Source organism: Sapajus apella, unplaced genomic scaffold (genome assembly GCF_009761245.1).
Source record: "Sapajus apella isolate SASKATOON/1434 unplaced genomic scaffold, GSC_monkey_1.0 scaffold21, whole genome shotgun sequence".
NCBI classification, from domain to species: Eukaryota; Metazoa; Chordata; class Mammalia; order Primates; family Cebidae; genus Sapajus; species Sapajus apella.
In genome coordinates this window covers 16,080,514-16,107,824 of record NW_022436961.1, presented here as the reverse complement: position 1 = coordinate 16,107,824, position 27,311 = coordinate 16,080,514, and the positions used below count along the sequence as shown (strand labels likewise).

Here is a 27,311-nt window from a genome sequence, read left to right as displayed (position 1 = left end):
ATAACTAAAAGATACTGGTATGCAATCACTACTGCAATGGTAACTGCTACTACTAATAAAAACCAGGTGCATCTATATAGCACAAATAATGTGGTTTAGAGAATATGATTAAGCCTCAGAAAATAAAGGAGAAGAAAACTATCTGAGGAGTGTCTACTGCTTGCCAACTTTGATGTCAGGTGTTTATACTCATAATGGCTATAATTTCTCTCTATAAAAAGAAAACTTGTCATTTAACAGACAATACTTAGAATATTAAGCACGGACATCTTTTCAACTTGTATACAATCAAATTGTTCCTTGCCAAAAAAAAAAAATTATAATAATTGCCTGGCAGGGTGGCTCACAGCTGTATTCCCAGCACTTTGAGATGGCAAGGCAGGAGGATTGTCTGAACCCGAGGCTTTGTAGCATCCCCTTCCCCTTCTGCCAAATACAGTCTCTCTGCCTCCCAGGGATTTCATTAAATGAGACTGACAGAGAAAGTGAACCATACTCTCACCATACATTAATCTTGAAGATGTCAGACAGTGAGTGTTAGCAATATCATTCCCACTGCTGTTTGTTTTCTAAGTTTTCTTTTTTGTCTAAATAAAAATACTCAGTCCTGTGAACTCTGAGAGCAAGATGTGCCATATTCTTGCCCTGCCACATGGCTCCATCAATATTGATATGAAACTAACCCTCCAGGGCTGCCTGTGTTCCTGGCAATGTTTCAACACTAACATGTGGTTTTCTAGAGGATTTTTCTTTCCCTTACTGTGCTCAAGAGGAGCCGTAGAGTTTGTGGGAAACAGCCGCTTGACTCGTGCATCTATGGAACTTGCATATTTCTCTGAGAGAGATAATGACCCTTCTTTTTTTTTTTTTTTTTTTTTTAACTGTACATTGTGTTCTAGGAACTTGGAAAGAGAAGCATATCCTAAATACTTAGCAAGCTTTCAAAACAATATTCCTGGACACATGGCATGTAAAAAAAAATGTCATAGAATTCTCAGCACTCACTTCCTGTCAATATTTAGCCACTAATTTATATGATTGCATTTATATTCCATATGCATTGGCACATTATGTACTAAGCACAGAGGTTGTGATATTCCAAATAGGTCCATTTTATTAAATTACTAATTTTGGACCAAGAGCACAAGTAAGATGTTAAGGCAAATACTGGAGATTTGATTTTTATTTTATTTTAATGTTATCTATTTATCTGTTGAGACAGAATCTCTCTCTGTTGCCCAGGCTGGAGTACAGTGGCATGATCTCCACTCACTGTAAACTCCTCCTCCCAGGTTCTAGTGATTCTCCCATCTCAGCCTCCAGAGTAGCTGGGATTACAGGCACCTGCCACCACTCTCGGCTAACTTTTGTATTTTTAGTAGAGACGGGTTTCACCGTGTTGGCCAGGGTGGTCTCGAACTCCTGAGCACAGGTGATCCACCTGCCTCGGCCTCCCAAAGTACTGGGATGACAGGTATGAGCTACTGTGCCCGGCCCTGATTTTTATTTTTATCATTACTTTTATTTTTTTCCAGGTAGAATGATGAGTTATTTTGTTTTGTTTTAATTTCCAAAGTTCATGAAGACAGTCTCCCAGAACAGTATTGCTGTGTTTTTATTTTCAATAGCATAAGGAAATATTCCCTTAAAATTCTATTAAATGGACTACAGACATTTCTTAGGATTGTTTAATTTACTTTCTATTTTTATAGCTGTAGTAAAATGTACATTTGGATTATGTTTTGCTGAGCAAATAACAGAATCTTAAAAATAATGAAATCATAATTTTTATTTTCCCCTCAGATGGGCCTTCTAAGACTCTAATAGATCAATGCTTTCAATCCACAAGGAGACATTTATAATAAAACTATTCAGTCTTTTCTTTAACTTGTTCTAAACAGAAAAACACAGATTTTGAGTTATTTTATTAGTAATGGTGACAGAGTCTGTTAAAAAAAATCTATACTTTCTCAGGTATTTGCCCTTTTAGTCATCAGCAAACATATGTGGTAGAATAAAAAGTAAATAAGCATTTTATCAAACTGAAGAATGGCACACATGAAAACAGAAATCCAATTTCTGTTTAGTCACAGAATGTTTAGGAAACGCCTAGTAATTAACGATAGTACTAATACTCCTTAGTACTGAAGATACTAATACATCTTATTATTATAATTAATATTATAATTAATTGTTTCTTCAATACTAAAAATCAAGGATTATCCACAAATAACAGAGAGGTGAAACTTTACCAACCTAGCAAAGATCCCTCCCCATCAGCTTATAAAACATGTCTATTTCTGTGAATCACTTGAATGGCAAATTTAGGTTCAACTTGAAAACAAACAAGGGAAATACTATGCGAGTACACGTTTCCCACAGAGATGGCTCTGTGAGCCAATACAGATTGGAGGAAGGACAGAAAAGGTTCATTTTATTTTTCCACTTTCAATATGATTTTACAAAAATGAATTTCTTTCTTTCTAAAAAATATAATAATGAAGACCTGGAAAAAGAGGAGTTAGTGAGTAAAATGCAAAATACATGCCAAACTTGGAAGACAGGGCCAACCTACAAAAATCAATTTGATTCAGGGATTCTTTACGTGTGTTTAGTATGTGCCTTTCACTGTGCTTTGCATAAGAAGTTAGCCGGAGCTAGGGTCTCATATCACCCCCCAACTCCATTGGAATTTTATACAATTTTTGTTAATATGTCTATGCCCTATGATTTCCCATCATGCCATGCACTTCTATGACTTCCATCCTTCCATCTTACTCAAATGCAAGGCTCAATTTAATTGTCTTCTCTATGAAACTGACCCCTGGGCCATATAACTCAATTAGAATCTTTTTGCTTTTCGTTTTGTTTTGCTTTAATAGTACTTTGCTCAAGTACTGGTCCCATTCCATTTTTTTTCCATTGGCTGTGTGCAGTAGATGTAATATCAACTCCTTAAAAGAAGAGAGGATTTGTTTATCTCTTGTGTACAACACTATGTTATTAATAGTTGCTCAATAGAAAAAGAAAAATAAACTCCAGCACCCTCCCTTTAACCAGAACTAATGAAAGAAGTGCCAAATTTGCTCCACAACTAACTAAAACATTCAAAAAGAAGAAGACATTTACATTGGCAAAACACCCCTTTGTCACCTAACGTATGCAGTAAACGTGCAGAGTTTTCTAGGATATGTTTTAACCTTCTCTCTAGCTCCCTTCTCCCATAGTCAAAACTTAGGAAGCCAATCATTTATTAATATTACTAATCTTAAACAGCATATTCATTGGTGAAAAACTAATGCAATCTCTAAATTCCTTTCTAATTTTGAAATACTACTTCGTGTTCTGTTTCTTTCATATGAAAATAATATAATTTTATCACTAAGCATCATTTCATCTACCATGGGCTTCTGAAAACAGTAATATTGTATCATCTTAAACCTCATGTTTTGAAAACACAGAAAGATTACTTTTAGGTATCAGTTTAACCCTCATTAAATATATATTCTATATATACCCTTCAAAACATAATATTTTAAGGAATCCTGAATCCCAAACTCATTTTAAAAGTCTGTTTAATATTCTTCTTAAGCTCTCTAACTCATAAGACTTACCAGTCATAGTTTTATTTGTGCTTATACAATTGATAGCCAAAGAATTACTACTCATGATGGGAAATAGGTACAAATCAACTCCACAGAAGACTCATATATTAATGAGTATGACCGTTTGAATTAAAAACCATAGAAACATATGTGTCCCTTTCATGGGTACATGGTTCATATGGATAACAAGTAAGATACATATATAGATAAAGAAAATTTTCTCTTCCCTATGCCAGAGAGATTCCCTAGGCAGAAATCTGGGTTACGAGTTATTACCATATTGGGAAAGAAGAAGCCATTGTTTGGTTTCCTTATGCACAAGAAAAAGGCAAACAAACAGGTCTTAATGATCTCAGGGAATTGGAGGATGAGTAACCTCAATATTTTGGAAGCAAAAAGCTATTTTTCTAATGTCCCTTTCTCTAAGAAATATTATACCACAAAGACGTTTTTGAGTTTTGACTAAGTCCTGTAAGGACACAATGAACCAGTCTACTGCCAACACATTTTTTAATCAGTGTATCTGAAAAGTTATCTTCCATTAAAGAGAAAAAGTCCTCATAGCTGTTTACGCTTTTTCTGTAGAAATTTTGACTTTTTTTAAATCTCACCCATGGACACAGGTCAAACTTTGACTTTTATAGATTACCAGATATTATGTAGATGTTTATTAAAGATTGACACTTGGTAGATAATTCATTGTTAATTAATCAAAAAATATTTTTGAGTCCTACCCTGTACATAGACAGTACTGGGTACTTTAGAGGTTCCAGAGACACATAAGCCAAGTCTTTTCTCAGCTAGACTTTAAAAATTGCTTGAGGAGATAATATATGTGTGAAAAGCTTAATAATATAAGGCAGCTATACTGACTACTTATCGTCATAAAGAGCTCAATGAAAGAAATAGTTACATAAAAAATAAATGAGATGTATTCTGGAATTGTCATTGAATTTTGGAAAAGTTACAAATGATTTTTTTTCATGGTTAAGCAAAAGAATAACAAGGAATTACAGCTATGATGCTAACTCATTTAACTTTTAATAAGAAATATGGGCAGTTATCAGTCCATACAGGAGAAACCCATCCAAGTTTCTCAGTATAATCTGTAAGACGTTTTGAGAAAACATTGAAGAGCTCAAATTGATGTTTCTCATATAAACAGGATATAGGGTCTTTCTGCCACATGGGGTTTACTGCATAGAAACTAGTCATTCATATGGCCTAAAATTAAGCACATTAGTCTGTATTTGCCATTCCATTTATTATACGGAACCACTTTAAAGGTCAAAATTGGTCAGGAAATTGTGGCAGATATACTATGGAATACTATGCAGCCATAAAAAATGCATTCAGCCGGGTGCAGTAGCTCAAGCCTGTAATCCCAGCTCTTTGTGAGGCCAAGGCAGGTGGAACATGAGGTCAAGAGATCAAAACCATCCTGGTCAACATGGTGAAACCCCGTCTCTACTAAAAATACAAAAAAAAAAAAAAAAATTAGCTGGGCCTAGTGATACACACCTGTAGTCCCAGCTACTCGGGAAGCTGAGGCAGGAGAATTGTTTGAACCCAGGAAGTAGAGGTTGCAGTCAGCCTAGATTGCACCACTGCACTCTAGCCTGGTGACAGAAAGAGACTCCATCTCAAAAAAAAAAAAAAAAAAAAAAAAGCATTCATGTCCTTTGCAGGGACATGGATGAAGCTGGAAGCCATCATTCTCAACAAACTAACACAGGAACAGAAAACCAAACACTGCATGTTCTCACTCATAAGTGGGAGTTGAACAATGAGAACACATGGACACAGGGAGGGGAACATCACACAGGGGGGACCTGTTGGGGTTGGAGGGCAAAGGGAGGGATAGCATTAGGATAAACACCTAATGCATATGGGGCTTAAAGCCTAGATGACGTGTTGAAAGGTGCAGCAAACCACCATGGCACATGTATACCTATGTAACAAACCTATACATTTGCACATGTATCCCACCAGAACTTAAAAAAATAGGTCAGATATTGGCAATTTCATATTATTGAACTTAATCGCTGTAGCCCAAGTGTCTACCAGTTTCTTCCCTACTTTCTCCTTTCATGCTATTATGAGAACCTAAGAAAATCCTTGGAGAATCACACACACCAAATATATTCCAGGATTAATGGAAAGATCCTACTGAGAAAAGTAGGTACTCATAGGTACCCATCAGTCTGTTCCCCAATTCTTCTTCTTCTTTTCCTAAAAATCTCACCATGTTGCTTTAGTCTAGTATAGCTTGATCTATTTAAAATCATCTGATTAGGAATAATTGTTGACACATTTTTGTTTTTTACCGATCAGTGATTTTTTTTTTTTTTTTTTTTTTTTGAGACGGAGTCTCCCCCTGTCATTCAGCATTCAGGCTGGAATGCAGTGGTGCAATCTCAACCTGGGAACCTCTGCCTCCCAGGTTCAAGCAATTCTCCTGCCAGAGTCTTCCGAGTAGCTGGGATTACAGGCACATGCCACCACACCCAGATTACTTGTTTTTTTTTTTTTTTTTTAGTTAACAGTTGACTCTCTCCCAGGTGTTCCAGTAGACGGCTGAAAAGGCGCCCGAATCTGTGTGATTTCCCCTACGGGACTCACTGGACCAACTTAAACAGTGGCGCTGAGATTCGTGGCGCTTTTTTTTGCCCAGGAATCTCCTGGCCTGGCTCCCTGGTCAGTCCCCTTTTTAATCAGATGAATGGGCGACTTCCCATGGCTCCAGTCACCAGCTAAAAGAGCACCCGGACCAGTGTATTTTGCACGGAGCCACGCGGGGGCGCGGGGCAAAGCGGCAGCACCCGGCAAAGCAGCCGCGACCCGTGGGGCTTCTCCGCCTGGGAATCTCCTGGTCTGTGGGCAATAAAAATGCAGCATCCACTCACCCTCTGTGCTTTCACTGGGAGCTGCAATCCTGAGCTGTTCCTAAATGGCCATCTTGGATCTCTCCCCTATTTCTTTTGTATTTTTAGTAGAGACGGGGTTTCACCATGTTGGTCAGGCTGGTCTCAAACCCCTGACCACCAACCTTGGCCTCCCAAAGTGCTGGGATTACAGGTGTGAGCCACCACGCCTGGCCTGATCAGTGGTTTTAACTAGCCCAACTACTCTCAAGAAAATCTCAGACTTATTTACTGAATTGAAATCAATCATATTCTTTACCAGCACAATACCAGTACTTTAATAAAGGCAGAAAATAGAATTTATTATGTGAGCGCTTATATGGGGGATAGAGTAGTGAAAACAAATGTTATTTTTTTTCTCAACATGTCCTTTGTGGAGTCCCTTTATCAAAACCACCTGCAGTATTTACAAAAGGTAGGCTCCCAGGCCCCATCCAAAAACTATCAAACCAGAACCTCTCAAGTGTAACCCAAGTACCTACATTTAAGTAACTAATGTTGCTAATAGGATAATCACTATACTAGAAAATACAAAGTAAAAGACAACAAAACCTTACGTACCCAACACCAGGTTCATGAATTCAAACATTTTCCTATTTGTTAGAAATTTTGTTTATACTATTCTGGTCTGTTTTATTTTTATTTGATTCTTAAATGAAACATTTCATGGATGGTGCAGCATAGTGGGAATCTCTCTGCTTCCACTTCCCTCCCCACCGTCCATAGGTAACCACCGTCCTGAATCATCTTAAGTGGCCGTATTTTGTATGTTGCACTCACTAAAACATATAGTACATCTTTATATGCATGCTTTAAATGTTTTTTAAATTTTATATCAAATAACATCATATGGCATTCATCATTTTGCAACTTTCTTTTGTGTTCAATATTAGGTGATGGAAATTGTTTTCATTGTTGATACCTTTAACTCAAGGTCAGTTTTTTAAATTGCTATAGAGTAAAATTTGCCCATGTAACAAGTTCTATGAGCAAATTTTGTGCACATTAAACTTAGGAGGTAGGAAGACAGTGAATCAGGACCAAAGTTATAAGACTAGAGAAGAATAACATGGACATCTGTAGATGCCAGCATCAAGGTACATAGGTACACCTGTCACTGCACATGTGAACAGTCAAGAAGAAATGACCCTCAACTGAGCACTGTCTAGGCAGAAAGCATACTGAAAGGCTTTTTCCCTTTTCACAAATAAGAAACTAATTTTAGGGGATGCCAGTCCCAAGGCATATCCTAAATATTGGCATAGTTGTTTGAAACTTCCCAGAGAAAATTTTGAGAAGACATACAAGAACATTGGTTGGACTTCATAGGGTAAAATAACATAATGCTACTTTTCAGAAATACTTCACATACCTGTTTACATTAAATGGTTCCATAATTATTCTGTTTTTTTTTTTATATTTGTGGAGAAAAAAAGTCATGAACATACCATTCAACACTTCTTTTTCAAATTATTTAAAGGTCTTTAATGATTTAAAAAAATGAGAGATAATATTAATAAGATAAAAACTAAATATTTTACCCTGTTTAAATGTCATTAAGAAGATGAAGGGAAAAATTAAACATATCCTTATATGCTTATGTTTGAAGAAATAGTTTTTCACCAGTTACTAATAATATTTCTAAACTTCAAAACTTAAATCACTATTATTTAGTAAATAGTGACTTATTTAATTTATTTAAATACTAGTAAGCAAATCACTTAAATCACTAAATAAAATCACTAAATAAGGTGTTTTAAATTACACCAAATCATATTGTATGGCACTAGTTGCCATTGACTTATAAAATAACATTATGTTCAATAAGGATATTTTTTCTTAGTTTATTGCATGTATTGTATAAGCTAATTCAATCAATTTTGGCTTTAAATCACATATGCAGAATCTTCTAACTATATTTTATACACTCACTTATGAGGTCTCTTCAAATCTAATCTTTTCCCTATAGAGTCCCATTATGTCACTTCTTAGAAAATGTCAGTTTGGCTTTATGGTAGAAAGCCAAGGTCATAATGCTATTCTTTTCTATCTTTAAGCTAAAAGAAACAGGGCAAATATTCAGGAATTCGTGCAATCTATGAGAAGAAAACTGTAATGCCGATGAGTCATAGGGAGAACAGATCATACATTAAATTGGCCAAGCCAGAAATCAACATATTGAGAGTGATGGTCACAGAAGGAGATCATCACCAAATTCTCAACAAAATTAGCTGTGGGTTAGTTGTACTGGCAAAGATAAATTGTCTATACACATAAAGATGTAAATTATCTTAAGTATACTTTAGTAACCATATTTATTGAACATATGAATATCTTTTCATACTGATAATAAAAATATTCAGCCATTGTGTTAAAGGCATCAGAGTATGTCATTATATGAACATACCAAAAGATTTTTAATCCCTCCTAATTCAAAAAAGGTAAAAAAGATATTATATGAAAAAGGTATCATAAAGTGTGTTATGCAGTTAAGGAATACAATTTATGGGGTGCTTTTTCGTGTTTGTGTAGCAGTGTTCTTTAGATTGTATTTTTTTGTTTTTGTTTTTAATAAACATTCACTTTTGTATCACTGATATAATTCAACATCATGTATTTGTTGGAGTAATTTCAAACTGTAACACCTAAGTCTGTTTACCCCTCTCTCAGCTCCCAAGGATGGATGTTGTGTTAGTTATTTCTCACACTGCTATAAAGATACTACTCAAGACTGGGTAAGTTATAAAGAAAGAGACTTTAACTGACTCACAGTTCTGCATGGCTGGGAGGCCTCGGGAAACTTATGTTCATTGTGGAAGGCTAAGGATAAGCAAGTACTTTCTTTACTAGGTGGCAGGAGACAGCGAGAGAGCAGGACAGGGGAATCCACCACTTGTAAACCCATCAGATCTCATGGGAACTCATGCACTATCATGAGAACAGCATGGGGTAAACCATCTCCATGATCCAGTTACCTCCCAACAGGTCCCCCCCTCAATAGCTGGGGATTCCTATTTGAGATGAGACTCGGGTGAGGCACACCCAAGCCATATCAGATAGGCTTCCAGATACTTTTTGTACACACACACACACACACACACACACACACACACACACACACGTGTGTGTATATATATATATACACACATATATATTTGTAAATATATATGTACAAATATATACATACAAAACATATATATACACATAAACACACACACATATATATATTGTGTGTATATATATACACATATATATTTGTAAATATATGTACATATATGTACAAAACATGTATATACACACACACACACACACAGAGAAATAATTTTGCACTGGATGTGCCTGTATGTGCATTTATGTGTGTGTCTGTGTGTGTGTGTGTTTGCGTGTGTTTGAGAGGAAGGGAGAAAGATAAATATATAAAGGATTTTATGCTGTAGAGCAGGGATGTTCAATCTTTTGGCTTCCCGGGGCCACATTGGAAGAAGAATTATCTTGGGCTACACATAAAATACACTAACACCAGAGATAGTTGATGAGCTAAAAACAAAAAAATTCAAAAATTATCATAACGTTTTAAGAAAGTTTACGAATTTGTGTTGGGACATATTCAAAGCTGTCCTGGACTGCGGTTTGGAAAAGCTCAATGTAGAGTGTTCTTTACCTTTCTTTCTCTACTTAGCAAACTCTCTTAGAGCAATTTCCTTATGAGTACCAGGGTCCCAAGTACTGTTGGGCAGATTATGCACTGCACAAGGACACCAAACTAAAGTGCTGAGTGGGGGCTAACGGGCAACCTGTGCTTTGCTTATCAAACATGAACCTTGGCGCACAGCTGCATCCATTCAAAGGGGCATTTTTCTAACTTGCATGGAAGCATTACCTAGGTTACTCATTTAAACTGACAGGTGCACGTGAATATGCATCATTGTACGCAACTACTGCATTGTGATCCAAGAAATAATTGCGCCATAACTCACTAAGTTAAAATTTTCTATTGATATTAGGTTATTTCCAGTTCTTTGGCTACTAGCAAAAAAAAATGCTACAATGAAGAGAGTATTGATTATACTATCTTTGCACACGTGCAAGTAATTTTCTAAGACAGGTATCTAAAATTAAATTACCAAGTTGAAGAATATGTTCTACTTTAATTGTGATAGAGACTCCCAAGCTACTCTCCAAAGGGGAAACAATTTCTATTTCCAAAATATAGTCAAACTTGAGTGTGGTCATCATTTCTTTTTTCTTTTTGATAATATGATAGATGAAAAAATTAATAATTCTCATTCATAATTAATGAGCATTGCTTTAATTACCAGTGATGTTTCGGGATTTGAAATCATTAGGAATTCTTCTATTAATAGCCTCTTTATATGTTTTGACCAACTTTATCAGGTTGTCTTTTTATAATTTCTTCATTCATTGTCATACATATGCCCTTAATATTTTCTCCCAGTCTGTAATTTTAATTTTCATCAGTCTTTTCTTTGTGAACATTTTATATAGCAGGTTCTTTCATAGAATATTTGGATTTTTAAAAAAGATTTTACAATCATGACTCCTTTTCTCTTTCAGATGAAATTTAAAATCAACTTATACTTAAGCATTTGTGGATGAAATTACATAGTCTCTGGGATTTACCTAAAACACTGATAGTGTAAAGAGGCATAAATGAGCAAAATATTGGACATTTTTTAAGCTGACAGATAAATCAAAGTTCATTATTTTTCTCTATTTTTGCGTATATTTAAAGATATTCACACTGAAAAGTTTCTGGTCTCTATTTTCTTTCTTGTCCCATATTGTATTTTTAATGGACTTTTTAAAAAGCAGTTTTAGGTTTCGAGCAAAACTGAGTGGAAAGTACAGAAAGTTTTATACGCCCTCTGCCAATCCCCACTATCAACATCCTGCACCAAAGTAGTATATTTGTTACAATCAATGACCCTACAATGACATGTCAGTATCACTCAAAGTCCATAATTTACATCACGGTCCACTCTTGGTGTTGTACATTCTGTGGGTTGGGACAAATGTATAATGACAGTTATCTACTAATATAGAATCATTCAGAATACTTTCACTGCCCTAAAAATCCTCTATACTCTGAGTATTCATCCCTTCCTTCTTGGCAATCACTGACCTTTTTATTGTCTCCACAGTTTTGCCTTTCCAGAATATCATGTAATTGGAGTTATCCAGTAGATAGTTTGTCAGATTGACTTATTTCACTTAGTAATATGCTTTTAAGTTTCTTCCATATCTTTCCATGGCCTGATAGCTCATTTCTTTTTAGTACTGAAGAATGTTATTTGTCTGAATGTACCACTCCTTTTCCATTCACCTACTGAAGGCTATCTTGCTTAGTTCAAGCTTTTGCAAATATCAGTAAAGTTGCTATAAATATCTGTATGAGGGTGTTTATGTGGATATAAATTTTCAACTCATTTGCATAAAAATAGAAGAGTATGACTGCTGGATCATTTTTTGTTTTTGAAGAATCAGCTCTGCAGGAAGGTTCATTTTTTAAAAACCCATAAAACCCATCAGGGTTCCATTTGGACTCCTTTGAGTTTATAAATTAATTCAAACAGAATATTTCATTCATTCATTCATTCGACAGACATTTATTGTGTGATGATTATGTGCCGCTGCTCCAGATTCTTGGTTTGCATCAGTGAACAAAACAAACCATGATTACCCTTGAGGGGCTGACATGCTAGTGGGGAAACAGAGAGTACACATAACAAATTAGTTGTAAAGTATATTGTAACTTTCCTCTCCAGAGGAAGTATTTATCTTTCCATTTATTCAATCTTTTACATTCTTTGGTGACATTTTTACTTTTTTTTTTTTTTTCATAATGGTCTTGCTCATTTCTTTTTTTAGTTACTTCTAGGTATTTTATAGTTTCTTTTTTTTATTATTTATTTATTTATTTATTTATTTTTGGCTACTGTGATACGAGGGTTTTTCCTCCTATTCCTATTCCATTTTTTTAAACCAATTAATGGGAAAGGACAAGAATGGTCTTGTGTTTTTCTTTCTTGAGCCAAATTCTTTGATTTAATTATCAGATTGTCAGATTATTCTCTTCCTTTGTAATATAATCATCTCTGTTTTGTTGTTGCTGTTATTTTTGTTGCACTGGGCAGAATCTCAAGTGTAATGTTCAACAGAACATGTGATAACAAGGATTCTTACTTTTTCCTAATTTTATAGAAATATTTCCAGTGTTTCTCCATTATCCCCAATGCTTGCCTTAAGTGTCTTAGACTAGTAATCAGGTGAACAACATTGCTTTCTAAGTCCTTGTCACTTAAAAGAGTTTTATTTTTTTGGTTGTAATCACTAGGAAAATATTTCACATCAGTTTGAAATGTTATAAATGCCCATTTTGACATTTATTTGTTGTATTTTTCTTCAATCTGTTAATATAGATTAATGAAATTCTTATTGCAGAATTAGGTGGGAACCTAATTCCTGTCACCCTAATTTTCATCAGACACCATGTAATGGTTTTCTCTGCAATCTATTACAATGTTCCTCAAATGTAGTTGTGCTATGAATACATCCGTGGAACTTTTTAAAAACACACAGCTTAGCCTCACCGTATGCCTACCAAATCAGAATTTGGTAAGGGAAACCTTAGCATGTAGAAGTCTCCAAAGCTATGCAAGTATACTGAAAATCTGCCAGTATTGACAACTACTACTCAAACATGTGGCCCCCCCACAGCAGAAGCAGCAGCAGAATGACTGGAGTACTTGTTAAAAAGGCAGATGCTCTATCTCCATCAGCTTGCGGAATCAGCAGTTATCTGTGTTTTCACAAGCTCTTCAGATGATTCCAATATGCACTAACATTGGAAGCCTTGATAGAGTTCATTGTTGACAGAAAGAAAGGTGGAAGGAATGGAGGGAAGGCAGGAGGAAGAACAGAACAGATTAGGAGTGACGAGGTTTTTATCTTCTAAATATATAGATTAATAGTAAGAAAATGCCACCAGATGTGACCAAATCTGTTTTATTTTTTAATCTATGGGTATTCAGATCAGATCTCTAAATGAATTTCAATTTGTGTAGAAAATACATCCTTTTTGGGAGGTTCACTGGTAGACGTCAATGAAAAACCTATAGGCCTACATTTGTAAATAGCTAATGGGGTAATAATAAGAAAATGAATTGAATCAGGAGACATGGATTTTCTACCTCTTCCATTAAGTAAGTCTGCAGCCCTGGGAAAGTCTTCAACTTTCTAGAACAATGTTCTTCTCAGAAAAAAAAAAAAAAAAAAAAAAATGAGGGGGCCGGGCCCAGTGGCTCCCTCCTGTAATTCCAGTACTTTGGGAGGCCAAGGCTGATCACTTGAGTTTAGGAGTTTGAGACCAGCCTGACCAACTTAGTGAAACTTCATCTCTACTAAAAATACAAAAATTAGCAGGGTGTTATGGTGCATGCCTGTAATCCCAGCTACTCAGTATGTTGAGGTGGGAAAATTGCTTGAACCCAGGAGGCAGAGGTTGCAATAAGCTGAGATAGTGCCACTGTACTCCACCCTGGGTGACAGAGCAAGACTCCATCTCATTAAATAAAAAGAAAGAAAAAAAAAGAAATAAGGGGACTGCGTTAATTTTCCCTACATTTTCAATGTGAGGATTCTTCATTGATGTCAAAAAGCTACAAATACGTCTTAAATATCAGTTGTGAAAAAAACACTTCATATCAAAAAATTGACTCCGAACTTATTTTTGGAAGATTTATTGCACAACATTAATGATTTAAATAAATTTGAAATTCTAAAAAGATTACAAGATCAACCTCATGCAGTTCCCAAATTTTGTTGCTAAAGTAAAACCAAAATGGCATCTCTTAGATTTGCCTAGGATTGAACATAAAATGAGATACTAGGAAGAGAAAATTCCCACTCACCGAAGCTGTAAAACTAAACTTACAAATACTATTTATTCATTCAAAGAAACAAGCCTATGAGAGACCTTTCCATTGGAGTGACATTGTCCTTGAAATCAAGGGTTTCCTCTGATATACCCAACAAGAAGTGTGTTAAGCTAAAATAATATTATGACATGAATCAAAACTGCAGTTGCCAGATAAAACATAAAATATCTAGTTACATTTTAATTCCAGATAAAAATTTTTAACAGCAGATGTCCCATAGAATATTGTCTTATACAATATTTGGAAATACTTATACTAAAAAATTATGTGTTGTTTATCTGAAATTCAAATATAACTAGACATCCTACAGTTTGCTAAATCTGAAAATTCTAATTGCAAATAACGGAGAACATGACATATTTGAGAAACCAAAAGAAGCTCTCTACTTGTAGTAGAGAATTTCCTAAAACATAGTATGGCTTAATTGAGATTACACCAGATAGCATGAAGAATCTTTATTTTTATAATTTTGTAGTTTAATATGTGTTATAAATATATCAGACTATATATTATATAGCATGTATATATAATGGTAAAGATGCAGCTATAAAATATTAAGGAAGATACAGTGGTAAAATAACTACAAATATTAAGGAAATATTTGTATTGGAGTTGTTGGACTCAGGATGATTGACATTTGGAGGCCACTTGGCAGAATCAGAGAGTTATGACAGTGCCAGTAGAAAAACAGTTGGATGTCAGGTCAGTATAAGACTTAAAACAAAAGAGTACATTTTTATGAAAAAGGAATACATTTTTACTTATGTCTTTCTTTGTTGTTCATGGCAAAGGAAAGATCATCGTAATGTCCCTAAAAACAGTTTATGGAACTTCAATGTTAAATCGATATTTTTCTTATGTTTTCAAACCAAGAAAAGTCCTGTCTTTTTTAAAACCGGAGCCCAGGCAAACAGTTACTGAGTATTGTAAAAACTAAAAATAAAAAAAGACTCAGAGAAATTGACAGATATCATGTAAGCATGATAGTATGGAATACATATCAGCTCAGCAAGACTGACCCCATATTCTATAATGTATTTAGTGACCGAATGCCAATCTGTAATTTTAGCACTTAAAATGAAGGCTGGTTTCAGATCTTAACCAAATGATTTAGGTAGAAATTATATCCCAGTCCCCAAAATGGGCCTTTGTAGTGCATGGAGGAAGCCAGGCTCCCTGGGATAGGGAGGAGGGGCTGCCCACTCAATTCTCTGTCTAGGTTCACCCCTGCCACTTCTGAGCACTTCTCAGGACCAGCTACATCAATATCCTTTGAAACTATTTAGGAAACTGTGTAGGCAACTTCCAAAAGTTCTGAAGCCTAGAGTTTAAAAATTGAGCAAAAAAGAAACCAGTTTTCTTCACGAGCTCTTATAAGTGGAAGGGTATAAATATAAACAGATAATATAAAGCCATAATTATTAACAATTACATGTCAGTTAAAAGATTCCTTGTTGTAACTTTAAATAACAATATTATCTATTCATCGTCATGACCTAATATTATAATCATAGTGGCACATTCATAAAAGATAATATGCCTAGATTTTGAAGTTGAACGGAATATATCTAGCAAATAGGAAATAGTTGTTGGTTTGTTTTCTTTCCTGCTAGTCTATATAAGTTTCCAGCTGAAACACAATGAAGCCGGGTGCATTGGCTTATGCCTGTAATCCCAGCACTTTGGGAGGCTGAGGCAGGCAGATCACGAGGCCAAGAGATGGAGACCATCCTGGCTAACATGGTGAAATGTTGTCTCTACTAAAAATATAAAAATTAGCTGTGTGCAGTGGCCTGCACCTGTAGGTCCCAGATACTTGGAAGGCTGAGGCAGGAGAATCACTTGAACCCGAGAGGCAAAGGTTGCAGTGAGCCAATATTGCACCACTGCTCTCCAGTGTTGTGACACAGTGAGACTCTGTCTCAAGAAGAAAAGAAAGAAGGAAATAAAGAAAGAAAAAGAAAAGAAAGAAAGGGAAGGGAGAGAGGGAGGGAGGGAGAGAGAAAGAAAGGAAGGAAGGAAAGAAAGAGAGAGAAAGAAAGAAAATTAAGAAAAGAAAGAAAGATGCAGTGGAATAAATATTAAGACTTGCCTAGAAATTTAACTTGCCTAGAAATTCTGACTTAGAGTAACTATATTATCTTTAGCTTCTTACTGTCATTTTATATAAAAATCTTCACTCATCTAAAAAAAAAGAGATTTAATATCTGATTTTTAAAACAGGATATTATTTTAAGAAAGGAAAGTCTCGAATGAGAAATTTATTGTCAAATGAAACATATAACACTAATATGAGATTTTTATACTAGTCCAGCTGGCCAAAGATCAAATACTTCAGGATGAAACTGAGCCAAGCCTTTTGCTAAAAGGTCCCTTTCTTTCACGGGTGAGCATGAGTATTACCAGCCCAGAATAACCAGTAAGACACATGGGGAATTGAAGACAGCATAGGGGCCGGAACCTTGCATCAGGAAGTTTTAGTTCTATTCCTGGTTTAGCATTTATCATGACTATCTATGTGATTCCACCGTTGATCGACAAGCAAAGCATTCAGGCAATGCTATATTTGCTGAACCAAGCGTCCACTATTTGGAAGCCTCTGGGTATTTTACTGAACTTTTTGGTTCTCTTCCAAATGCTGGCATTAGGAAAACAGCCTGTGTGTCTCTAGAAGAGACACACTGTTTTTCTAGATTTTGCATTTCTCCAGTCTGTAAAATGTCCAGGAATTTGCACCTCCTCCCCTACCAATTTGTGTGTGTGCTGTGTTTTGTGCTGTTCAATTAAGAGCATTTGTAGAAAGAGGGGTGATGGGATTATCTTTCCCAGATGGAAGGAAAGACGCAGTGAAGAGACTCCTGTTGTTTAAGCCTTACCAAATCCGACACTTTAGGAAAGAATGACTCTCTAGAAACCCTATTTATCTTCCCCAGATACCACTGCAATCAAAGAGACTTCACTGCCTAGGAACTACATCGCTCTTCCAAGTAAATTAGGAGCATCTCTCAGATTTCCAGGTTACCACCATGAGCTTGGACATCTTAGGTTTCTGACAGTAAATCAAATTGAATTGAAATTTCTCTCCTACTTTGCCTCGTATCTACTGACCTAGGTCTGAAAGAGATACAACTGGAAATTTCTTTCACAGCAGCTACATATATCTAAGCTTTGACAGCAGTTGGTTGCAGTCCCAAGGCAACAGGATGTTTCTGTTCTTAGCACTACACAGGCCCGTAATGGGAAAAAGAAACATACATCACAGCATTGAGTCAAGTTCAGCTCACAGTCAACTAAATACTTTGTCCTCATTAAAAAAGCAGATTGTGGCTATTCCGTTAAGAATAGTCTGTTCATGTTCTAAACAGGCACTAAATTCTTAGCCTGCTTTAAAGAGGGTATATAGAACACAGAGAAGCACTTGCCTAGTCTGCCCTGGTCAGAGAACACGTAGAGTAATAAGTTTAATTTTGGGCACCAACAATTAATTGAGTCATTGACAGAATTATGTCATATCCAGAGAAGAGTAAACACAATTAACTAGGATTTGAAAACATGTCATATGAGAAATAATTAAAGGAATTGAGGATGATTCACCCAAAAATGAAAGAACATGGGCACCACATCATTTCTCAAAAAGAAGGGCTGTTTAATGGAATACAGACAGTGTTAATTCTGTCTAGTTCTGGTGGGAGAAGCTGGGAAGTTAGAGGAAGGCAGAATTTGACACTATAACCTTTTTAAAATTTATAGCTGCATAAATGTGAAAGACGTTGCCTCCTCCAAAGCAGTGTATAGCACCTAAGTGGTCAATAAACATACCTTAAATGATTGTTAAACAGAAGTTTAAAGAACTGGGCAAGACCGGGTGCAGTGGCTCACTCTTGTAATTCCAGCACTTTGGGAGGCCTAGGTGGGCAAATCACGAGGTCACTAGTTCGAGATCAGCCTGGCCAACACAGTGAAACCCTGCCTCTACTAAAAAATAGCTGGGTGTGATGGCAGGTGCCTGTATAATCCCAGCTACTTGGAAGGTTGAGGCAGAAGAGTTGTTTGAACCTGGAAGGCAGAGGTTGCAGTGAGTCAAGATTGCACCACTGCACTTCAGCCTGGGAGACAGAGCCAAGCTCTGTCAAAAAAAAAAAAAAAAAAAAAAAAAAAGAGCTGGGCAAGACAACTTCACAGGTTTCTTGCAATTAATGTTGTGGTAATTGATGCTCTCTTTAAAAACACAGTTTCTGTATATTGGCAGGAAAAAAAAAACAGGATGCAGAAGTTGAGGAGAGAATTCATGATACCCAAGGGGTATAAAATTTTAAATGTTAAACATGGAGGGAAATCAAAATGTAGAACTGGAAAGCTAACCGGAAGGGGAGTGGGAAGAACCAGGCTATAGTCTAGGCTTTACCAATGGATTTTAAAAACTCCCTTGAACTTTTATATTTCCAAATTATTTTGGTGTTGAGTGAAATATCCAAATGACATACTGGTAACTTACAGAATTGTGTTTTCACTTAAGTATAAATGTGAATATAAATATATGTTTATTGTTGGGCACTCATAGACATAAAGATGGAAACAATAGATAGTGGAGACCACAGAGGGGAAAAAGAGAGAGGGAGGCAAAAGTTGAAAAACTACCCCTTGGGTACTATGCTCGCTACCTGGCTGACAGGATCAATCATACCCTAGACCTCAGCATCACACAACATACCCATGTAACAAGCCTGCACATGCAGCTTCTAAGTCTAAAATAAAAGTTGTAATAAAAAATGTTTATTATAATAAATTTTAAAGACATTTACAACCATAAATAGAACAAGGAAGAGAGCTAAAGGAGCCACTACTAAAAAAATCCTCCAGAAGTACATGACAATTGTTTATTTATTTAGACATGGAGTTTCACTCTTGTTGCCCAGGCTATAGTGCAACAGTGCAATCTTTGCTTACTGCAACTTATGCTTCCTGGGTTCAGGCGACTCTCCTGCCTCAGCCTCCAAAGTAGCTAGAATTACAGGCTCCCACCACCATGCCTGGCTAATTTATACACACACACACACACACACACACACACACACACACACATATATACATATATGTAATTTATATACATATATATTTTTAGTAGAGACAGGATTTTACCATGTTGGCCAGGCTGGTTTCAAACTCCTGACCTCAAGTGATTCACCTGCCTCAGCCTGCCAAAATGCTAGGATTACAGGCATGAGCCACTGTGCTTGGCCCAGAAGTACACAAAATTTAAATCTACAGTTCATACTAAACTTTACTTGGGCAACCAGATAAATTGCTCAGGTAATTCCCGATTAATGTTAATTCCTGTTGACCAGGGAATTCCTTCCAATATTAAGGAACATAAATGCATTAAAAAATGCATATTTTAATATGTTATTATACTAAGTCATAATTATAAATATATGTTTAACTATTAATGTTTCTAGTCAAGTCAAATTCTAAGAATTCTTCATCCTTCTGGCCTTTGTTTTGGAGTCACCATACGCCAGCTCACACTGGCTCGCACCAGCTCAAAAGGGCCAACTGTGCACATTTCCTCCAACCCTGCCGTCAGTAATGTCTTGTTGGCAGCTTGAAATCGGTCAGGGGAGTACTTACACCACAGAAATCCGCAAATACTACAAATAAAGACTTTCTTGTTTTTGGAGATTCAGTTGCTAAACATTTACCAACATACCATGGCCTACCCACTTCCTACCCCTAAGTAATATGCTCCCCAAACAATGCCTTTTCCTATTTCACTTTGATCTCAAAATGTATAGGGTCTCATAATAAAATAACCTGCTATTTCTTTGCAATCACTGAATATGTGTTCAATTTAGACTTCAGCATAACAAGACCAAAACTAGAATAAATAACCTTAGGATAAAGAGCACGCATTAGTCATGCAGCATCTCTGGATGGAAAGTATTTTGATTGACAATATATATTAAGAAACTGAGGCTGGGTGCAGTGGCTCACATCTGTAATCCTAGCACTTTGGGAGGCCAAGATAAGAGTATCTCTTGAGCCCTAGAGTTTGAGACCAGGCTGGCAAAATGGTGAAATCCTGTCTCTACAAAAAATACAAAAAAAAAAAAAAAAGCCAGACCTGATTGCACATGCCTATGGTCCCAGCTACTCGGAAGGCTGAGATGGAAAGATCACTCAGAGCCTGAGAGATCCAGGCTGCCGTGAGCCATGATCATGCCACGCACTGCATTACAGCCTAAGCAATAGAATGAGACCTGGTTTCAAAAAGGAAGGAAGAGAAAAAAGAAAGAAACCTAAATGTTAATAAAATGTACTAAATCACTCCTTTGCTTATATCTTGACAGTGGCCTCCATTACACAAAGAACGAAACTTACCACTTTACAGCGACCTTTAAAAAAAAAAATATGGTGTGTCTCCTATTTAAATCCAGCCTCATTTTGCACTAGCACCCGAAGCGAGGGCTCCCTCTCACTTCCCCTCCTTCAACTTTCCTATTCTTTTTTCTGATTCTCTTATTAACCAAACTCTTCACTCTGCTTGAACACTATTTTCCCAGCTTTCCTCATCCTCCTTGACTTCGTTGCAATCACTGCTCCACTCCTCCCCCACTCTCCTGCTCTCCCTTTTCTGTCTTTATCTCCGCCTCTCTATCTCTATTATCTCCTTCATGTCATCCTCTCCCTCTCCCTCATCATAGTTTAACTCTCACTTCTGCAAAGAGCTCTTATGTGACCAGGCTACAATCTTGCAGTTATGCATTTCACCACCCTACTTACTTTCTTCTTACATTTGTTCCCATTGGAAACTCTCTTACTTGAGACTCTGTTGACTTTCATTGCCTTCCCATGGTTGACTATAATATTCAGGAAAACAGAAATTTTATCTGTCTTTCTTGCTGATAAATATTCAGTTCCTTGGACCAGTGACTGAAGGGAAGAAGGAAGGAAAGATGGGAAGGAAGAGAATTTAGCATCCTGGCCTTGATTTACAGAGGTTAAGTTACTGAAATATTAATTGCATTGGTAGGTAGCTTCATTTGTTAAGAAGTTTCTATTCTCGGACTATAGTGACAGGGAGATTTTTAAATCCACTATAGATGTCAATTGAGACAAAATACGCAAATACGCTGCTCTGATATTAGGCATGAAAACATTTGCTGGAGTGTAGCCATCAATATATGAAAGGTTAGAACTTTGTGAAATATTAATACTGGGGCTTTAAAAACAAGAGCAATAGTGTTTATCCAAAGCATCAGGTTTGCAGTCACTCTATTTTGTGAACTTTTTTGAATGTGTAACATATGATACTGGTCTGTGTACTTGACATTTCAGGCTAAATGTAATGGATGGTGAACACGGATGCATTCAGGAAGAAAAGGGAATCAACATAGGCTTATATCTCTAAATGAATATCAGAGTAAGAATTTTTGGTTTCAATCCTTTTGGCAGATCATTTGAAATAATTTGATGCTCAGCCCATGGATTTGAAACTGTTTTTAAAGCACAATGTCAGCATCCAGTTAATTCAAAGACAAATTGTTTCTGAGACTACTGCTGATCTGCCTAGGATAGCTGCAGGATATGTTGCTTTATCCAACATTAACTTAGTAGCTGGAAAATACCAAGAAACATTTTCTAAGGATTTGGGAGGTGTTATTTCAGTGGCTCCATTTGATTTCATTATTATTATGCCTGAAAATGGATTGCTTGAGCAGTATACAACTTAACTCCATGTCTGCCAGTTAGAAAAATCAAATGTTTGTCCTGGAGGACATTATAACTGAGAAAGGAAAGATAATCACACAAAACCGTATGTGGAAATAGAGATGCGAAGATCATCATCTTGTCAAACACAACCTCGATTTAAAAGAAAAGGAAATTATATAATAAAACACATGGGAAGAGTGATTACAGGGATTTAATAACTATTCAGATTTTCCATTTTCTGGAATATTTAGAATGGAATTAACCTAAATAAGTTATAAGCATGATCATACTATCAATAACACTTCTTTGAATGTAACAAAGTTCTGTAGCAGTGTGGGATAGGATACATGGAAAGGATAAGGTCTGTTTGTTTGCAAATATGGACCCCTTTAAGTACAATAATACTTTATGATGACAAAAAAGTATAATTTTCTGTCACAGCCTTATTAAGTGCTTTAGACAGCAGGGGAAATAGGAGGGGACGGAAGTAATAACAACAGCATAGCATTCTGAAGGAATTAGCACAGCTAAAAAAAATTCTCAATGTATTCTCAAAATTAATTTGTCTTTGTGAAAACATGACTAGCTTTTTCAATTTACGTTAATCTGTTAAACCCAGTTCAAGTACAGTTTACTCAAATAATATATCCAGTGTTAGCTTAATTAATTGATTATCTGACCAATTTAACCTGATAAACCAATCATCAGACATGTGAAAGATAATGTCTCTGTAATATTAACAATCTGTTCCCACTGTTTAGGATATAAAAAGTTCTATAAAACTAGATTAACCCACAAAATTATCCTAGACCCTGTTCCTTGGGGGTGCTTTTTAATGGAGGCTGGGGGAATTTAGAAGGATTAAAATAAATGCAGAAAAAAGAAAAAAACCTTGTGATTTAGGCCGTCATCACTTTCCTCTCACAACGAACCATCACCAGAGTGAACCCTCAAGATGCCACCATTGTATTGATAGCCCTCAGGCTTCTGTCAAGATGTGTTTTCCCATTGACATCAGCCACTGGTGGTCCTTTAAAGCTGATTTCACCCAGATAAATATAATCAGACAGATGACAGGATGGCAACATAAGTCACAAATGATGACTTTCCTCAAAAGTCTGCCCCACATCTATGACGTTTCTCAGTAGATGTTGCTTTTGAAGAACCTAACTGTGCTTTCCATGTTTTTTTTTTCCAGCCAATACTCTCAGTCATCCTATCCCAGAACTAACACACCTGAAGGGGAGGGTCATGCCCAAGTAACTATAAATGGTCAATGTGAAGCTTTAGCTACTCCTTTAAGCAAAAATATTTCTACCAAAATATGTCTGTAGCATCGAGAATTGAGAATAAATAACCATAGTCATTTACAAAAATACAAATTGTTACGGGAACTGTATTTATGAAAGTGTGTGAAAGAGAAGAAACTCAAGAGAAGGAATTTTAGCAAGGATGTAGCTAAAAGTAGCAGTGGGTAAATGGTCCCATGCTAGGAAGACTGTCCCCCTGCACAAACAGAAAATTTGCCTTGCTTAATTCTTTTCCAGCGTTTTTACTATACTGCAAAAGAGCCTTCCAAAAATATTATCTCATATGCATCCCTAAAATGTCTAGCCACAAACAATTATTAGTACCTTTTAAATAATCAACTTGTACTCTGAAAAAAAGAAGTATATAACTTTTCCCAAAAATAATTAATGGGAAACTAGTAACTACATGCCATTACTCATTGTTATACTTCTTTTTTCATTGCACTTTGCTTTGTAAGATATATTTTTAATACTCATGTATAATGCTTTCTTGGCACTAGGTTGGTATCTTCCCAATGAAGAGCCCATTGATGATACAGAATGGAACTTCTTTTTCAGTTAAAGACTGCCTGTTATCCAGTGTCCCTTTTGTCACACTGAAAAACAGAGAACATTTTATTCTTACCAAGAAATGGCCTTTCAGATTCAGTAACAACATGTTCTGTTCCTCAGGAAATAAGAGAGGATCGAGATAGGGCACGGCTGGACTCCATGCTGCTGCTGATTATGAAACTGGACCAGCTTGATCAGGACATAGAGAACGCCCTCAGCACCAGCTCCTCTCCGTCGGGCACACCAGTGAACCTGCGGCGGCACGTTCCTGTGAGCTTTCCACTTTCCCCTTCTTAATGGCATCTACCAACATATGGCCCAATACAGTACCATAATGATAACTAAAATACTTCTGTGCATCATGCATACATTCTATGCATTACTTCTATACAGAGAGACCCCAGAGAAATGGGTGATACAAAAGAACATGTTTATCATTAAACAGAAAGGAAAGTCACCTTGGGAAATTATGCTTTGTAGTTATCAAACCTTCCTTAATTGTCAGTCTTCTCTGATATGAGAGAGACTCCATTAGCAAGTACTATGTCTATCACTGTCCCACAAATTTGTACTGCATGTAGAAGATGCTTACTACAGATTTGCTACATGGATGGATGGATGGATGGATGCTAGTTGAACTAACCCAGCACACTCTAAGAAAGGATTTAGATGATGTTAACTTCAGAAAACTCTAAAATTCACTAGTGAAATACAGTGAAAGAGACAGAGCTAAGAACTTCATTTCATCATGCATCAATTTTACATAATACAAACACTCCCCTGAGAGTCTAACACTCAAAATTTGGAAGACAGATTCTAGGATCAACTATATGGTTTACATATTTATTATCAACATCATATTAAATGGCTTAGTTTGTACAGATCTAGGAAACGTGATGGTTGAGTTTACTTATAATTAACCTATGAATCAGTTTTCAATTCATCCAAAACTTGTGTTATTCAAGAATAAACACATTAAGTCAAGAAATTTGTGTTTACCTGAGATCAAAGCAGTAGAAAATCATATATATAAATTCGAGCCCCTACTGAAATATAACTGTTACATATCAAAGTATTTGATACAAATTCTTCTGCCTGCATTTAAATGTAAACTGGATTTTATATTGCACACATTATCTCATAGAATATCACAACTGTTAACTCTGTAAATAGAGATATATTCAGAATAGGCAAAATAATACAGTGGAAACATTATGAACTTTGGAGTGTGAAGGTCTGAGTTCAAATGCCAGCATTACAGCTGACTTTCTGGGAACATAAAGTATTTAATTTCTCAGCTGCAGATTCATGTGATAAATTGAGATATTATTTCCTAACTAATAGCTAATTAGGAGGCATAAATGGAAAAAAAAATGTATGTAAGAGGTATTGCACGGATCAAGCACAGAGTACATACTTACTGATGGTTAATTCTCCATCCTCCCCCTTGTACTAGACTTACTCACACCAGGCCTTGAGCTAGAGACGAATAAGACATATCCTAAAAGCCCTCAAAACTCCTTTCTGGTGTTTATGTTTTTCTAGGTCACCTTTTGTTTTTTATCTATGTTCCTTGGAATTTAAAGTTAATTTTAACATTCTTTCATCATCAAATTTTTTTCCGAAGAACTTTCCACTCCTTTTGATAATTATGAGGTCAAATAACAGGATTACAATGGCAGGATTAGGACCTTGAGCATCTACCAAGGAGCCCTGACCCAGATACAGAAGACAAACTGCCTCTGCCCCACCCTCATACTTCACTATGAATTTATACTTTATCAGGAAGAACAAGACACACAGTGAAACACTCATCACCCTCCATTCCTCCCCAGTTTGAGAATATTTATGAGAAAATGCCAGAATTAGTTCTTCATATAATAAAAAGTATCAAGAATAATATAGTCTTTAAGGATGTCTTTAAAATATTAAAGCACAGGTAGAGATAAAGATTTAAAGGAGGGTGCATAGATAAAGCCTTACAAATTGGCTAGAGCCTGATGAATCAACACAGCCCAAGGTCTGGTGGTTTTCTCCTTTGCAAGCCTCATTTTATCCAGGCACTCACAGTGTGCCAGTCTCTTAGAACTTGCTGAGACAGCCAATCTCATAGGATAAATGAGGGTAGGGGATGAGATGAAGACATTAGTATTTAATGAGTGCTAACGTTTATGTAAGTTACTTTATTTAACCTCTTGACAGTCGTACTATGAGAAATTTGAGCTTCAGAGAGAGAGGATGAGTAACTGACCTGTGTTCACACTGATGTGGAGTGGTAAGTTATTTACCACAGGTCACCCAGCAGATGAGATTTGCATCCACATCTGTCAGACTCCAAAGCCTATGCTCATTCTGCTATAACAAAAGCCTTCCCAACATGACGATTTTCTATTTACAATGAGATAAGTTCCATTTCCAGAACCAGAATTCCCTGGTTGTTAGACAGGGCATTTTCTTCCTAATAATCAGATAGTTTTAAAGTTCGAATTAGGACTAGTTTTCTAGTCAATGTGTAATTAAGGGAATGTTGATGGTCTCTTGGGATATTTCATTGATACCATAGAGAATTTCAGACACATACGGGCCAGAACCACTCTACAACCTTTGACTGGGCCTCTCCTGCTGTTCTGCAGTATCTTTGGGTCTCCCTGGATCTTCTCTAATATTTCAAGGTAGCCATTCAACAACTTTACCTACACTTATCTCTTAGCATCATTACCTCTTAACACTCTTGTCTTCCTCCACTCATAGAAAATTGAGACCACTGAAAGATGTCCTGGCATCACACCTGCAAATAGGTATAGGTGCCTCTTTGCTTCTTTCTCTCCTCTAACATGAATAAAAGATGTGTTGTTCCTGTCATCTAATGCTGACCTGTCTCCATCCTCATCGCTATTCCTTCCCACCTCCTGCTTTGCTCTACCAATTATTCGCACTCTCACTTAGATTCAAATTCCTTTGCTCTGTTCCTACTAGTTCTCACTCTTTTTCTCTTTAGCAAGTATAGCTGGAGCTACAGGCATGCATCGCCACGTCTGGCTATTTTTTTTATTATTTTGTAGAGATGGGGTTTCTATGTTGCCCAGCTCTATGTTCTAGAGCTCCTGGCCTCAAGCAATCTTCCCACCTTGGCCCCCCAATGTGTTGGGATTACAAGCATGAGCCATCACACTCAGCCTCTTTCTTGATTTAATTATTGGCTATTGTTCCATCATTTCTCCCCACCCTTCTCTTATCTGACACATCCATCAG

General features: G+C 36.4%; 1 protein-coding gene across 5 annotated transcripts in view; it reads left to right on the top strand.

Moving 5' to 3' along the window:
• Positions 1 to 27,311, top strand: part of DLC1 (DLC1 Rho GTPase activating protein) — a 522,866-nt gene that overhangs the window by 179,864 nt on the left and 315,691 nt on the right. For all 5 annotated transcript variants that reach the window (XM_032288334.1, XM_032288335.1, XM_032288333.1 and 2 more), the window contains one exon: positions 24,180 to 24,329. In XM_032288334.1, coding sequence (XP_032144225.1) covers positions 24,180 to 24,329 — 150 coding nt within the window. The remainder of the gene's footprint in view (positions 1 to 24,179; positions 24,330 to 27,311) is intronic.